The 16,606-nt window shown below is 41.7% G+C and overlaps 1 protein-coding gene across 6 annotated transcripts in view; it reads left to right on the top strand.

The window, feature by feature from the left end:
* CDH23 (cadherin related 23) overlaps positions 1 to 16,606 on the top strand; it is a 1,868,204-nt gene that overhangs the window by 1,809,537 nt on the left and 42,061 nt on the right. For all 6 annotated transcript variants that reach the window (XM_063958779.1, XM_063958778.1, XM_063958781.1 and 3 more), the window contains 6 exons: positions 4,344 to 4,481; positions 7,673 to 7,792; positions 7,967 to 8,144; positions 9,849 to 10,072; positions 13,232 to 13,426; positions 15,662 to 15,775. In XM_063958779.1, the coding sequence (XP_063814849.1) occupies positions 4,344 to 4,481; positions 7,673 to 7,792; positions 7,967 to 8,144; positions 9,849 to 10,072; positions 13,232 to 13,426; positions 15,662 to 15,775 (969 nt within the window). The remainder of the gene's footprint in view (positions 1 to 4,343; positions 4,482 to 7,672; positions 7,793 to 7,966; positions 8,145 to 9,848; positions 10,073 to 13,231; positions 13,427 to 15,661; positions 15,776 to 16,606) is intronic.

Below are 16,606 nucleotides of genomic sequence, written 5' to 3'. Positions count from 1 at the left end.
CCGCGAGTCATGATTGGCAGATGGCCGACACCATATTAGAAATGGCCAGGCGCCCTTAAGTACTCAGCGTGGCCGCATGTGTTTAATGTGCCTCGAGTCGGCACTGCCACTCCCCTTATGCCATCCTCCTCACCCACTCCCCAGCTCATGCAAACTTTTGCCTACTGTTCTTACCCACTCCCATTAGCAGTCACAGCCAGGATTCACATCCCAGACTCTGTCTTCCAGGAATGGGCAGTGTGTGATGCCTTGGAATGAGTGAAAAGGAGAGGCAGTGGGTGATGCCAGGGGGAGTCAGTGGGTGATGTACAGGATGATTGGGTGAGACAGTGCAGGCAGTTGGTGACAAGGAGAAGGTAACGGGGAGAGACAGTGAGGATACCTTGGAGAGGCAGAGGGTGATGGGAGAAGGGGTGATGGGGAGATAATGATGCAGGGAATAGGCAGAGGGTGATGCAGTGGGAGACAATACAGCTCTCCCCTCATACATCTAATACCTTAAACAGCCCTTCCCCCTCACACAGCTTATCCCTCACACGGCTTATCCCCACGACACAGTTGCTCTCCCCCTCATACATCTTATACCTCACACAGCTCTTACCGCTGACACAGCTTGTCTCTCACACAGCATATCTCCAGTCATGCAGCTCTCCCTCCTCATGAAGCTCTTTCGTACCTCTTTTACTTCCTACTCAGTTTTCCTCATCCACTACTTGCCCCATTACTGATATCCCCTATCGGTGTCTGCAGAAACCTCTTCACAGGGCACCGGCGGCTCCTCTTCTTGCAGCAGGACAGATGTGTGACAATGACCTCACTGCGTTGTCTTATTCCTACCCCTGCCAATGCCATGGGAAAGGGACTGAGGAAGGTGAGCTAAGGCAGGCACTCACTGTCTAGCGCTGCCCACCAGCCACATCTGGGGCAGTCGGGCAGTTTTTTAAAATCAGGCAGCTGCAGCCCACTGATTATAAATAAGATAAAATATAAATTCTCCTAAATGACATGGGGAGCACGTGGCCTGGTGCCATCCCCCTGCCCCTCAATCTGCCATAGGTTTCCCCCAAGGAAGCCAAGTTATAAGGTTTTATGTATTTTCTTACTGTGTTAGTTACAGAATTAACTATTTACACACCTAGAATAAATAGCTGGTTGAATTTTAGGGGTACTGTACATTTCTGGGAATGCATGAAGTTAAAGTAACAATGGAAAGAACTTTATGTCTGTGTATATATATCTCATCAATGACATCTGAAATACAAATATATTTATTCCAATGTGTTTCTACAAGAAAGCACTTTGTGAGTCTTGTAAATTGTCTTATATCCAGATTGTTTTTCAGCTTGAATCTCTACAAAAGTAATTGAATGTGCAATGAGTTTGTTTATTATTCATTGCCCGTTTAGCTTTAGTATAAAAAAAGGTATACAAAACGGTTTACAATTACAAAACTATGTTTGCCATACAATAACTTGATCAAGTGATACATATTATAAGGGAAAACAATGTTTAGATGTATGATGATAAAATACTATTATATTAAAGAGCCTCTACCATCACCCCACAATATATTAATAATTCCTGCCCATCATTAAATAATATGCCCTCCATCATTACATTTATAGCCCACATCATCTTCCACAAAGTTACTGTGTAATAAAGTAGGATTAGAAATGTAAAGCATTTGGCAACAAGCTCTTTATATGTTGAGAGGGGTAGGAAGCTATGCATACGGTTTAGCAAAAAGATGGGGATGTCAAATGTTAGCTACAATGAGCTAAACTTGCCTTATTGATGTATTGATGACAGGATGTTCTTTTAGATATTGCACCTTAACATGTTCTGCTAAGTGGGACAGGAAGGAAATACTGTCAGCAGGCCATGATATTGCAGGTTTATTGTGAAAATAAGGTTGCACAAATGGGTGTTTGTCTATCTATAAATATTATATATATATATATATATATATATATATATAGTTAGAGATAGATAAATATAGATATATAGTGAGAGAGAAAATAATAATGTATCTCTGTCTATCTTTATATATCTATACTACACCAGGGACATATTTGACATTATAAAAAATAAAACCCATGCAATATGCGTTTAATCAGGAAGTGTGATCTGGCAGTAGGTCATTAGAAATGAGCAGAGTCGTGGTTCTGAACTTGTGTGGTTAATAAATTATCATTTCTGGCCAGCAAAATATTGATAAGCTACTATTGTTGAATCATGGAACTTAAGTTCCCCATGAATGAGCTCCGATATTGCGTTAACTTAATGCACCAATCATGCAATAATTCCACTTAACACCAATATGCGTGCTCCCATTTATCACTCGGTTCAATTAGAAGATAGCAAAATAGGCATTCCCATGATCATTCTTGCTAGTGTTACAGGCGCTAAGTGTAGGTGAAAATGGGGAAACTGCCTGTACCTCAAAATAAGACGAACTAATATAGGAGAGCAGTAGAGAAGTCTAATACTGACCATAAAAAAGGGAAATTGGGGCTCTTAAAATGTGTCAAATGGTGACTATATGCATTATTGTAAATCATTGAAAGAAAGTAAAAAAAAAAAAATATATATATATATAAATGCTGTACTTAAAGTGACCTGTGTAGCTGCAGCCTCTGTTGGGTGTTGAAAAAACACCCAACTGAATTCCCGCAGTAGTGCTACTTCATTTAAATACACTTATACCCCTTTCACACCGCAAATATATCCCGGGATATTGCCGGGTCGAGGTGCAGTCTAAAAGCACCCCTTTTGAATATCCCGGGTCGAGTTACCCTGCATTTCAACCCAGTATAAAAGCAGTGTTATACACGGGTTGGACACAGATCAATGTGCACTCTAAAGTGTCCAACCCGGGTTATTCAACCCTGCATTCATGTAAACGTGCTGATTGGCTGTTCTTTGTGTGCCTTGATGATGTCAGCACAGGAGAGAACAGAGAGCATTAGAGCTATTAAGAATTAGGGGTGAGGCGGAGATTGCTAGGCAGCTTACTGCATACCTCACAACTTATTAAAAGTACAAAGAGGGACCTTGGCGCGCACTAAGTGCGCCCAAAAAGTGTGTGTGACCTATATGAAAGGGGCGTGGCCTCATGGTAGAGACTCAATCGCGAGTCACGCCCCCTGTATCGTCACTGAGGCGGCATACCCAGTGCTCTCTGAGCTGCTGGCATGCCCCCTCTGTCACCTGTGCATGCGCACAGCGTCAATTCGCCGCTGCTCCGCTAAGCAGAGCAGCAGTGACAGGAGCTTCCCAATTACCCCACCCCCACTGCGGGACACTGCAGCCCAGAGGTGGGACAGCGGGACAGTCCCCAAACAAACGGGACTATCCCGCAAAAATCGGGACAATTGGGAGGAAAGTTACTGGAACAGTTAAAGATGCAATTGTGTATAAAAATGTAGCTCTGTCAGCCATGATTCCTGTAATGCTGTGAGCTGTTCCCACCCTCTCCTTTTGTCCCCTTCTGACACCTCATCTTTCTGAGCCAAAAAAAGTCCATTAAAAATGACATCCATGGTCTTTTAATTGCTGACTGGGTTGAGTTAAAAGGAGCCAACCCTGCAATAACCCGGGTTGAAAGTGTAGTGGAAAAGGGTCTGACCCGTGTCCGACCCGGGTTGGACCCAAGTTCATAATACCGGGTCGGACCCGGGTTTGCGGTGTGAAAGAGGTATTAAGTACAGTGAGGCTGCAGCAATTACTTTCGGAGCTCACTTTAGTCAGCGAGTGCTGATTAACATATCAGCTCGTTGTGATCACATATTGCAATGTGATCCTTAGGGGATCTAAGCAGTGATAAAAGTGGAGAAGTGAGCCAGTGGAGAAAAAGCCCATGGCAACCAATCAGCTGCTCTGTATACTTTTATAGTATGCAAATCAATGCTGATTGGTTGCCATGGGCAACTTCTCCACTTGTTCACTTCTCCGCTTTTATCACTGCTTAGTACATTTCCCCCTTAGTGTCCTGTGAATGTATAACAGAGGATTTGCAGCAGATATCTCCAATATCTGCTGTGATTCCTTCATTCCCGGCAGCAGGCACCATCCACATTGCATAATCAGCCGGGAGAGGGTTCCTCTGTCACACACATGTGGTCAGGCGTGCGCAGGAATCCCGGCACCACAGCACAAAGCATGGATGGGCTCAGAGCCCCTGTCCCTGCAATGTGATTCTGGGCTCTAATATTGTACACAGGTTGCATTGCAAATGCAATTGTTGATAAACGGCCTCTCTTTCAGTTGTGTGAACATGTTCTCTCTCTTCAGGGAAATCTACATGCTTTTCATTATTAACTGTTATTTTTATTTGCTTTTAGAAACCGGTATTTGAAGACATTCAGCTTGGTTCTACTGTCCTACAGATTAAAGCCACGGATGCAGACTCCGGCCGCTTTGCTCTCATTCAGTACAGTCTTGTGGATGGAGAGGGCAGATTTGGGATAAATCCTACAACGGTATACCAGTTTTTTTATTTTAATTTTTTTAAAGAAAATGAGCAATGAACAATTCCTACAGGACATGATGTTATATTAATATCAATAGGACTTGAAACTGTTTGGTTTATGTCAGTAAATAATCTTATTAGAGGTACTTCAGAGTGAACAGATGAGGGTTGAGTCTGATTCTGACACCTGTAGACATTATGGACTGTGGGACATGAATGAGAGTGATCAGCTTGGAGAAAAGCTCTAGAGCTATGTTAAAAGTTTGTTAATGGACTCTGGTACTCTCTCTATATCCGTGTACAGGATCATACAGATGTTTTGTTGATTTAAGATGTAGATTTATGTTATGTAACTGGAAGGGTTTTCAGTTTTTAGGTCAGCGAGGCTGATGTGTTACTTTCCATCTGCAAGTTACTGTTACATCATTCGTGACTATTTTATTTACCTTAGTTCCCTGAGAGATGTTAAGGGAGAACCCACATAAGAGATGTGGACGTGTGGTATCATTAATCATCTTCAACTTAAAATGTGTGACCACAATAATGTGAATCGCCTCATAGGGGTCTGCTCACTTCTCTATAGTCTGGGGGCTGTGAGGCTTGTTTATTCTCTTGCAAGTCCAGGGGAACTCCCCAAAGTGTATCTACCCCAGACATTCTGTGAGAGTAGAGGAGTTGCCTGACATCGATCTTGCTTTTCTTTTTCTTTTTATATTTGGGGGGGGGGGGGTGTAAATCCATGGGCAGTAGTTTTTAAAGAGTCTATTCTATATAACGATGTACGTGAATGTTGGAAAATGTTAGAAAAATCATAGCTAAGTTTTTAGAAACAAATTATTCATTTAATTCAGAGACAGTGGCGGAACCCCCATTAGGCACGTGCCTAGGGATGGCACTTGTGTGGTGGCAGCACTGGGATGCTTGTGTTGGTACTGTCAACCCAAAAAGTACCAGTAACTGGAAAATATTTACACTACACTGTACCATATGCCATCCTAATTGGAGTGTAAACAGGGAGGACATGCATATACTGCCCCTGTAAGCTGTCCTACTAAGTAAGTAAGTATGTATACATCATTAAAATGTCATAGTTAGTGGGGGTTGCTTTTATTCTATTAAATTGGCTATTATCAAATGAGGCCTCATAACATCAATAAAAATGATAAAATCATGCAAGGTGGTGGTGGTGGGGGGGGGCGTTACTGTTGTACATAGGGGTGCCTTCACCCCTAAATCCACCCCTGTCCAGAGACTTGTAAATATTTAGCACTGTTAACATCTTGAGCAGTATTTCTCAAAGTCTTTAGATAAACAATTTCATAGAAAGTGGGGGGTTTTTTCAATTATTTTTTTTGTAGGTGTCAGAATAAACATAATCGCATCAAACATATTGTTACACAGATACGTCAAAAGATTAATTTTAGAACTGTCCCTACTTTTCACGTGTGCATTAAGGAAACCAGGACATTCTATCCACATGATATTATACCTATGTGCTGTGTGCAGGTGCGCAGCAGAGAAACTATGACTTTGTGGGGTCTATTTACTAAGCCTTGGATAAAGTGGATGGAGATAAAGTACCAGCCAACCAGCTCCTAACTGTCATTTTTAAAACCTAGCCTGTGACATGGCAGTTAGATGCTGATTGGCTGGTACTTTATCTCCATTCACTTTATCTCCATCCGAGGCTTAGTAAATAGACCCCTGTATTTGTTATTGGAGCTGCTGTGATCTGAAATGGAAACAGCCCTGTCTTGACAATAATAGGATGAGTAGTTGGACCCCTGCGCTCAACTGCTGTGTTCTCATGTTACTGCTGGTGCTAGAGCGTCTGAATGTTATAGTGTAGGAATCCCTAGTTTAGTGATCTACAACCCGTAGCTCGCGAGCTACCGGTAGCTCACCGTAGTATATCCGGTAGCTCACAGAGCGCACGGGCTTGGGCAGTCACTGGCACTCCTCCTTCCTTCATTTTTAATATTGTGCCGGCCATCAGCCAATCAGAGCTCGTGGACCGGCAGTGGCGGCACCTGATTGGGTGCCAGACTGCGAGTTTTGATTGGCTCACTTACCGGCACCATATTTGAAAAGCCCGCCGCCGCTGGAGACTCTGTCACCCTCACATCTCCGGACATCACAGGAGAGGTGCGCGCTGCACTCTCCTCCCCTTCCGTCCTTCATACAGGAGGAGCAGCACCAGTGGCAGTAGAAGAAGCCAGCAAGGGTTAGCACTGTGGGGAGCACTGTATCAGACACTGTGAGGGGGGGGGGGGGGGCATTTTAAATGGCACTGCGGGGGAATTGTATCTGGCACTGGTGGGGGCATTATTTGTGTATCTGGCTCTGCTGGGAGGCATTATTTGTATATCTGGCACTGCTAAGGGGCATTATTTGTGTATCTGGCACTACGCGGGGTGGGGCATTACTTGTAGTTGTGAGGAGACACCCACTTTTGTGAGGCCATACCCACTTTTGCAGGAACGCACGCGCATTGGGGAGAGGGGGTGGCTCCTTCAGAGGGTTTATTTTCCAAAAGTAGCTCACATCCCAATTAAGGTTGGAGACCACTGCCCTAGTTCAATATGGATGAGAGTGTTCTTGTGGTCTAGACTAATATCAGATGTGGAATGTTGCAACATGCTTTTGTTGCGAAATGGCATAGAGAAATGAAATGTAACAGTATAATGTAGCAAATAAATGTAGCAATAGACCCCACTGAGTTAGACAAGTGAAATCAAATGAGAGTACAAAGGGTACCAAAACTCTAGATACAGTAAATGGTACCAATTTGATGAAGGACTTCAAACACATGATTTTCTATTCAAGAAGTGACAGACAAGTTCACACAAACTCATTTGTATATCTTTCAGAAATTATGTTTCCAAGCCGAAGTAAAGGTCATGAGTTTTGACCGTATACAACTTTAAAAAGTCCATAAATCTGTTTATTTACAGAAATGTTATACAGTACTGCAGCTTTAGCAGCAACGATAAGAATGGCTTATATTCAGCAGTGCATGAGTTATATTTGTGTTGTGAGTACGATGTTGCTCTGCAATGTGAATTGTTATACCCACATGGCATTCTCAAACAATAACTTAAAAATGTGACTCCCAGACAACACAGTCCCATTAATTTATCCAGTGGATCCCTGAATAAACAAGTATTAATATTCTAACCCTGTACCCATTTTGTAAAACAGGGAGATATATACATCCTGTCTCCACTGGACAGAGAGAAGAAGGATCAATATACTCTCACAGCCATTGCCAGAGACAATCCCGGGGATATTGCAAGTAACCGCCGTGAAAACTCTGTGCAGGTGATATTACAGTTGTTGGTACTGCATATAGAAAATATGTACTCATAATATCCCCAGTACTATTATATTTGGACGTCTGTTGAAATTATGTTATAGAGCACTATTTCCATCACGTGTTTGATGCCTACTTGACTAACCAAAATTTCAATTTTACCTCTTGTCCTTTATTATAAGGTGATTATCACAGTTCTAGATGTTAATGACTGCAGACCTCAGTTCTCCAAAAGCCAGTTCAGCACCAGTGTGTATGAGAATGAGCCAGAGGGTACATCTGTCATCACCATGTCAGCCACAGACCTGGATGAGGGAGACAACGGGGTGGTGACGTATAATCTGCAGGGCCCTGGTGCCGGTGTGTTTTATTCCTCATATTGTGCGTGTTTAAGGATTGCTAGCTTACGTTGTGTCGTAATGTTCTGCTTAAGTTTTCTCTGAATTACAAAACTCTGTACGTACATGAGAAACCACTCCTTCTGCTTTTATTGTGTGGTCGGCAAAATGTATAGTAAACATATCAGCAAAGCCAAACAACATTGTAAGTTACTGTACTGTACACTCCCTAGGAACTACATCATCATGAGTGTCTCATAGAACCTGCTCACTGTGTAATGACCAGGAATCAATTAAAACCATTTATGGCTAATACATTTTCATACACATTTGTATATAGAATGATCGATCTGTTTAGCCAGCAGAACTCTGCATCAGTGATATGATAGTATTTCTATGTGAGGGAAGTGCTATATTCAGTTTCGGACTGGGGCATGTAGGGCCCCCCAGGGGTATGCAGTGGTAGGGGCCCATGTTAGTGGTGTGTCCAGTCCACAGGGGTGTGTGGCCTGCCACCTCATTGGTCTGACTAACCATTAGAGAGTGCAACGTCTGGGCCCCTTCATAAATATATACAGTAAATTGAGCTGCTGCATGCATGATAATGTACCAGATGAATAACAGATTAATAACAGCAATGCACTGTAGATAATACACCATAGTCCAGTATAAGGTAACATATGTATAATGTATAATTCAAGTGCTCAGTCTGGAACCTGATCCTTAAAGCAGGTGTTGGGCCCCCAGGCAATTGGGTTCACCGGTGGTCTCCCCTGTGGGCCAGTCCAAGCCTGGCTATTTTATCTATACTGTACTTCCGGGGGCCTGTTATATTATACAAACACCAAATAAAAACAAATATAGTTAATGATATTCATGTGCGAATTAAGCCCGCTGTGCTCTATGTAATGGGAAATTGTTATCTGAGACTATTATGCACTATACTTATTTTTGTGGTTGGTAAACCTGTACAAAGGTATTTATTTTTGTTTCTATTAGGCTTTCTTAAGTCCTCAGAACTTGCTAGTGCATTTTATCACAGGATCTTAAGGTGCATACATATAGTGCGATGTATCCTTGTGATTTTGACTACATAGTCAAAATCACAAGGAAAGTTAGTGCAAATTGCACCATGTGTACACAGCTTGCGATACTGATGCGGGGTTGGTATCACAAGAAAAAAATAGACTGTACAGGCAAGTCAATTTTGACTATCTAGTACAAAGTATAGTCAAAATCATCCATAGCTAAAATTGCAAGCACACATAGATAATATCGCATAGTCAAAATCGCACATAATCCAGTATTTCACCATGTATGCACCTTTACTGTGCACTTTATTTGGTCTTTTTCCTTATTTGTGAAGGTCTAATTTGTTCTCCAATATTCTTTTCTAATATTTAGGCAATTTATGCAGCAGTTATATGTTCATTTTGCATTGCAGTAGACAAGTTTCCCATTCTTAATATGGTCATTATTTTGGTAAGAGTAGACATACTTGCTTACAGCAGTGCTCAACATGTGACCCTCCAGCTGTTGTAGAACTACATGTCTCAGAATGCCCTTTTACAGTTTTGCTGTTAGAGAACATTAAAACTGTGGCATGATATGTTGGGACCTGTAGTTCCACAGAAGGTGGGCAACATGCTGAGCAATAAAATATATATGAATAAAATGTTTGGCTATGATATATAACTATATCAGGTGCTTTTTTACCTTTCTTTAGAGGCTTTCTTCATTGATAAAGACTCTGGGCTGATAACATCCCGAAGACTTCTCCAGTCTTTTGAACATTTTAACTTGACTGTCGTAGCGACTGACAAAGGCAAACCCCCTTTATGGGGGATCACCATGTTAAGAGTGGATGTGATTGATGTCAATGACAATCGGCCTGTGTTCGTCCAGCCATCCAATGGTACATCCAACGGTACAATACTACAAATAAAAGAGGTAAGTATGCGTGTCTTGGACCTGGTTAATCATAGGATTTCACCAAGGCCTGTCATAATTTTAAAAAATTGCACTTTCAGAAGAATATATTATTATTAACATTAAGATTTTGTTTACAGAGTGCTAGCTTATTTGGTCATGCTTTACAATATCATTAATAAAGTATTGTGTAGCTGCTTGATAAGTGTAGCCACACTTCGGTCATTTTAAGCAACAGAGTAATCATTGTACCATGGACGGGCTTCTGAAACATGGCCGTTTTATTTTATTTGCTGTGGAGTAAAAGCATGTTCCTTTGCCTAGAAATTGGAAGCGCCAGTGCAAGGCACAGCATTCCTCTTGTCTGGCCACACAACTGAACATAATGCATGAGTGTTATTAAGCTGCCTGCCCTGATAATCTGGCAGTGGCTCTGCACGTCTGGATTGTAAATTATGCAGAAGTCATTAAAATGACTAATTGAATGGTGCCCAGCACACAGATAGTATTATAAATGAAATATATATATATATATATATATATATATATATATATATATGGGATCAGTACATAATCCCGCTGGACGGGATCCCGGCGGTCGAAATACCGACGCAGGAATCCCAACCACACAATCCCGACAGGGGTGGCGAGCGGAATGCAGCCCCTTGCGGGCTCGCCACGCTGCGGGCACGGTGCCTCGCTACGCTCGGCACACTATTATATTCTCCCTCTATGGGTGTCGTGGACACCCACGGAGGGAGACTATGTCGGGATTGTGGCGGTCGGGATTCCGGCGTCGGTATTTCGACTGCCGGGATCCCGTCCAGCGGGATGTTGACCGCATCCCATATATATATATATATATATATATATATATATATATTGTACAGTCTCCCTAATTTAACTGTGTAATGTGTTATGATTCACAAATGAATGTGCTATGTAGTAAGGTTTTTGCAGTGAGTGTGTAGACTTTTAGTCAGGGAATGTACCGAGATCTGCTGTATATGTGAGGGATGCAGTTGCTGTTAATACACTGCTGTGAGGCATACATATAATATGCTGTATATACACTGACAGTACACAGTCATACTGTATTAAAAAGCAGAAGTAACTTGATCAGCATAATGCAATTGTCCCTTTATTTTGTCATAAAAAAATGTACCCGACATGCACCTTGTAAGCTGTTCCAGATGGATTGCTGGGAAAGTACAGTTTGTGTAATCCTTTTTCCATCTTTTTCTGTTTTTCTATCACAATCTGTAAATTATTCTGTTATAATAAGTGTACAGGGACATCATTTGTTTTTACCTTTTAGTAGTCACTGGTCCCTTCCATAGTAAATAACATCCCTGTTATAGACATACAAAATAACGGAGATGCGGTCAATTTACCTAGAATCAAAATCCCGAAAACCATTGACCGATGGTCAAAGTACCGTCATTTAAAATGTCAACAGGACAAAAAGTCGACATGAGTTTATCATTATTTTTTAATTGAAACCGACTTGTTCATACTTTACCATCCCAGTGGACCTGGAGGGGGAATATAATAGTGTGCAAAGCATGTTGAGCGCAGAGGTACACTTATACAGTGTCCATGTCGACATACACACAAAACAATGAAAAATCTGTGTCGACTATTTGACCTGTCAACATTTTAAATGTCCATATTTTGACCGTGTCTGTGTTTTAAATGTCGGTATTTAAACCTTGTTGGGATTTTGACCGTCGGGATTTTGACCATTGGTAAATTGTAGTTGGGATTTTGACCGTCGGGATATTGAATTTAGGTATTTCATACTAAACCCGAATAATGATACTAAAACCCTATTTTGTCATAAAAGAAAGTTCATATAAAAGTCAAAGGCTTGTAGGGAGGGTGTTTTTAGGTACGTTTTAGAAAGGAAAATCCAAGGTGACTTCAAATACTGGGGCGACAGTTCATATTTCAGCAGGACAACGACACTAAGCACAGAACTTGTAGCATCATATCAAAAAAACCTGAGGCTGTAATTGCTGCCAAAGGTGCATCAACAAAGTATTGAGCAAAGGCTGTGAATACTTATGTACATGTGATTACTTAGTTTTTTATTTTTAATAAATTTGCAAAAATCTCCCAAAAACTTTTTTCACGTTGTCATTATGGGGCATTGTGTGTAGAATTTTGAGGACAAAAATGAAATTATTCCATTTGGAATAAGGCTGTAACATTACAAAATCTGGAAAAAGTGAAGCGCAGTGAATACTTTCTGGATGCACTGTATATGGATTCTTGCTGCTGCTTAGGAACTCTGTGACATTATTCCATAATTATATCACACTTGGAGGGAGATTTATAAAAGCTTGTAGAGAGATCAAGTGGAAATAAATAAATTACCAACCAATCAGTCATAAACTAGCACAGCCTGTAAAATAACAGTTATAGGCCCTACACACTGGCCGACATCAGTCAAAGATATGAACGATCTCGTTCATAAATGAACGAGATACCATTCATATCTTTGAGTGTGGAGGCTCCAGGGATGAACGATGCGCGGCCCCGCGCTCGTTCATCGCTGGTCCCCCGTCGGCTCTACATGCAGGCCAATATGGACGATCTTGTCCATATTTGCCTGCACTTCAGTGCAGCCGGGTGACGGGGGGAGTGAAGAAACTTCACTCCCCCCGTCACTGCCCCTCCGCCACCGGGTCGCCCGTCGGCCGTATCCGCCATCGGGCAGCTCGGCGGCGGATCGGCCAATGTGTAGGGCCCTTTAGACGCAGATTGGTTGGTACTTTATCTTTCTCCAAGATTTGATAAATTCTACCCTGGGTGGCCACAGACTTCTGACGTAACTTCTAATAATGGGCTGCACACTACAGTATTCCTTATAATACACAGGTTTTCCATTTGTACACTAAAATAGCGAGTTCAGATGTCATCACTTCAAACAGTTGTTACTTATAAACAGCACTCGTGTCATTTATATAGGCATTACTAATTTAATTCAAAAGTCAAAAGTACTTTACATTTTCCCATGCATTTGAAAAGATCAACTTCATTTTACTGGCAAATAATATGAATATAAAAATACCAAACACTTCTTCTCAAATCTAGACCATCAAACGGTAACCTGTAGGTTAATATGGTGATGTATCGCCCTCTGGTGGTTAATTGTTAGTATGTGCTCTTTACTAGGAAATTCCTCTGAAGTCCACAGTATGTGAAGTTTATGCCACTGATAATGATGAAGGCTTGAATGGAGCAGTGCGGTACAAACTACTGAAAACTGGAGCTGGGAATAAGGACTGGGAATACTTTAGTATTGATTCAATTAGTGGACTTCTTCAGACTGCTCAAAGAGTAGATCGGGAGAAACAAGCCATGTATAATGTAAGTGGCCCCACAAAGACACATATAATATTGTAACTGAGCTGTAAGTATCCTGTACTACCTTCTGTGGATAGGAACAATGACAGTATATATACAGTACCTTTATGCAACTATAACAGCATGCTATACTGTAATTTGCTGCTGATTTTTAATATTGTGTGTTTGTTATTTACTGCTTTGATAACGTTTCCATTTGAGGACTAGATAGGTACTTAGCTAGGACACCTCTGCATGGGAAGCAGAGAATGATGTATTGCACAATGTTTTGCATTTCTGCGGTAGTCACTATGAAGCACATAGCATGTAGTTAGTGGTGGATAATGCAGCAGGAGCTTGGGGTCTGCAAATGTTATAAATACAATATGAACTTCACACTATTATAATCATTTTGATCTGTTATTAATATTAATAATTATTACTACTGCTGTGCAGAGGATTGTTCGCAAATCTCATCTCAGTTACATTATAAAACGCACACGTGTTTTCTTAGTTTGTAATTTAAACATGTCCACTGTTATTATATTATTCAAGAAAAAGATAACATCAGTGTTCAGTCTTTACACTAACAAAAATAACTGTCTATGGGGCCTATTTATCATGGGGGCCATACCATTTATGTCACCGGCTTCTGTGCATGTGTGACTTGAGGCCATGCATATGCCAAGCTACTGTTCACACAGTGAAGAGGCAGTGGAGGGATCCGTTCTGATCCCTTTTCTCATCCCCGAAACTCCTCCCCATAGGAAGGAGCGGGCCTCAGAGAACCAGCGTAATCTGAAGATGATGTCTGTACTCACACGTAAGCTCCAAAAACTCTACGTTTTGCTGAATATCGGGTAGTCCTATCCAGGGCTGGTTCTACACCTTGTGGCGCCCAGGGCGAAAGTTTCCTTTGACACCCCCTGACGGTGAAACAGGGTTAGTACGCCGCAGGCGCGCGTAAAACATTGGGTGTGTGGCTTCATCGGAAAGGGGAGTGGGCAGTTTTGCTGGCTGTAGTTTTGCCCCCTGTAGAGTTGTGCACCCTGTAGAGCTGTGCCCACAGTAGCTGTTGTGCCTCCTGCAGCTGTGCCCCCAGTAGCTGTTATGCCCCCTGCAGCTGTGCCCCCAGTAGTTGTGCCCCCTGCAGCTGTGCCCCCATTAGTTGTGGCCCCAGTAGCTGTGCCCCCCTTAGTGTGCCCACCAGTAGCTGTGCCCCTAGTAAAAAAATAAAAAATACTTAACAGCCCCATTCCTGCTTCCCGACCACTGCACTCCGTCTCCGCCGCCGCTCCTCTGAGCTATGGGAGAGACGTCATGACGTCTCTCCCATACTGCTGCACAGAAAGGTCCTCTTCGTGAAGGTAAACTAGATGCTACCTCACTGCGCGTCTAGTTTCCCTTCGCGGAGAAGACCTTTTCATAACCACCGCCATCCTAGTTAGTAGTGGCTCTTGCCACAGCGGCGGCGCCCCGGGCAAAAGTCCTGCTTACCCGTAGCAAGAGCCGCTACTGGTCCTATCGGACCTCTAATGATGCCCCTTACATAAAATATGCAGAAACTAGCATGTAACAAGCCATTTACTGGTGATGAGTAGGCCCCTCAAATGTAATCAAAGGATTTTTACACTGAAAAATTGTATATATGTTAAGCAAACGTATCTGCACTTATGAGATCTTGTGATATGTAGCGTAAACTCATGGTGTAGTAGCCTTTACGATGCAGCTCAGAGGTCTCCTGCACAGGAATTGAAGCCGTCCTCACATCAACAGTTCATTTGGTATATCAACGTAAAATACATACAAGTTCATGGAGTGGGCTAACTATTTTCTTTTATCAAGTCTTAATTCATCAACTCTTACAAAATAACCTTTAGTGAAGATATTTAACATAGTATTTATCTAGCATAACTCAGTAAGTGCAATGTTGCAATTACAAAATGACTGAGGATTTTCTATATTTATTCCTTTTAAGTCTGTTGTGATACTTGATCGATCTATATCAGGTTGTGGTATGAAATGTCAACATTCATTATGTTGACACTATAATCTTGACATGATCTGAATGTTGACGCTCCTATTTTAGCCTAACACCACTAGCCATAATTGCAGCCCTAACCGTAGTGTAATGTGTCGATATTCTGACTGTCGACGTTCATAATGTTAACATTTGGGATATGTTGACATTAGATCAGCGTTGACATTGTGAATGTTTCAATTTTATTTAAGCAATTTTAACAGTGGTTTCTATTCCAGTTAATTATTGTTGCCTATGACCTTGGCCAGCCAGTGCCTTATGAGACCATGCTACCTCTTCAGATCGCTCTAGACGATATTGATGACAATGAGCCCATCTTTGTCCGACCTCTGGTAATTTAATTATTTTAATGATTTCTCAATTGTAGAACCAACTCAGACGAACATAGAATCAAGCTTAAATTTTAAGGCACGTTCGAGATACACATTTGTGTTATTAATATGAATAGCAAAACACATGTAAAATAAGTTAGCTGAGTTTCTGATTACACCCTCAAACCAATAAAACTGAAATAACGACCCAGGCAATTTTTGGAATGAATGGGCATCGTTATCTTATTTCCTTCTCTCATATCACAGCTTTTATTTTACAACTAATTACAGTCTTGAATAAATGTCACTGTGGCAAGATGGCACTGCCTATCGGCAATAGCCAGCATGTAATTAATGAATCACTGAAAGGCCAAAGGCCTGCACCTGATGCAGTCATCTGGGTACCACCTCCCCCTACTTGTCCAGTATAGGCCCTGACCCTAAATCAGAGACCAGGCCCATCCCTAAAGTAATGGCATTCTAGCCAAAATCAAAGGAAAAAAGCTGTTATTCACCCTTATGCCCTATTTATTTGGCTACCGGAGCAGTGCCTTGCTGCCCTGCTGTGCTTCATCTGAAAGTTAAAAGGTTGGTGAACAAACAAGACAAAACAAAAACAAGACAAGAGGAGGGTGGGGGAATGTAAAATGAAAAAAGGAACACTTCCTGTTAGAACTTGTATAGTTACATACCTAAAACCCGCCCCTAAACTCTCCACGATTGGACGAGAATTATCAATCAAAAAATGCTACTGTCAATCACATTCCTACATTTCAAGAAACTAAGAGAACTTATGATCACTTCACACTTATGCAGCCCTCACTTTTTTTTTTCTGCTGCGGGGTACACTGG

The sequence above is a fragment of the Pseudophryne corroboree genome, chromosome 3 (assembly GCF_028390025.1).
Source record: "Pseudophryne corroboree isolate aPseCor3 chromosome 3, aPseCor3.hap2, whole genome shotgun sequence".
NCBI lineage: Eukaryota > Metazoa > Chordata > Amphibia > Anura > Myobatrachidae > Pseudophryne > Pseudophryne corroboree.
This window is presented reverse-complemented; position numbering and strand designations above follow the sequence as displayed.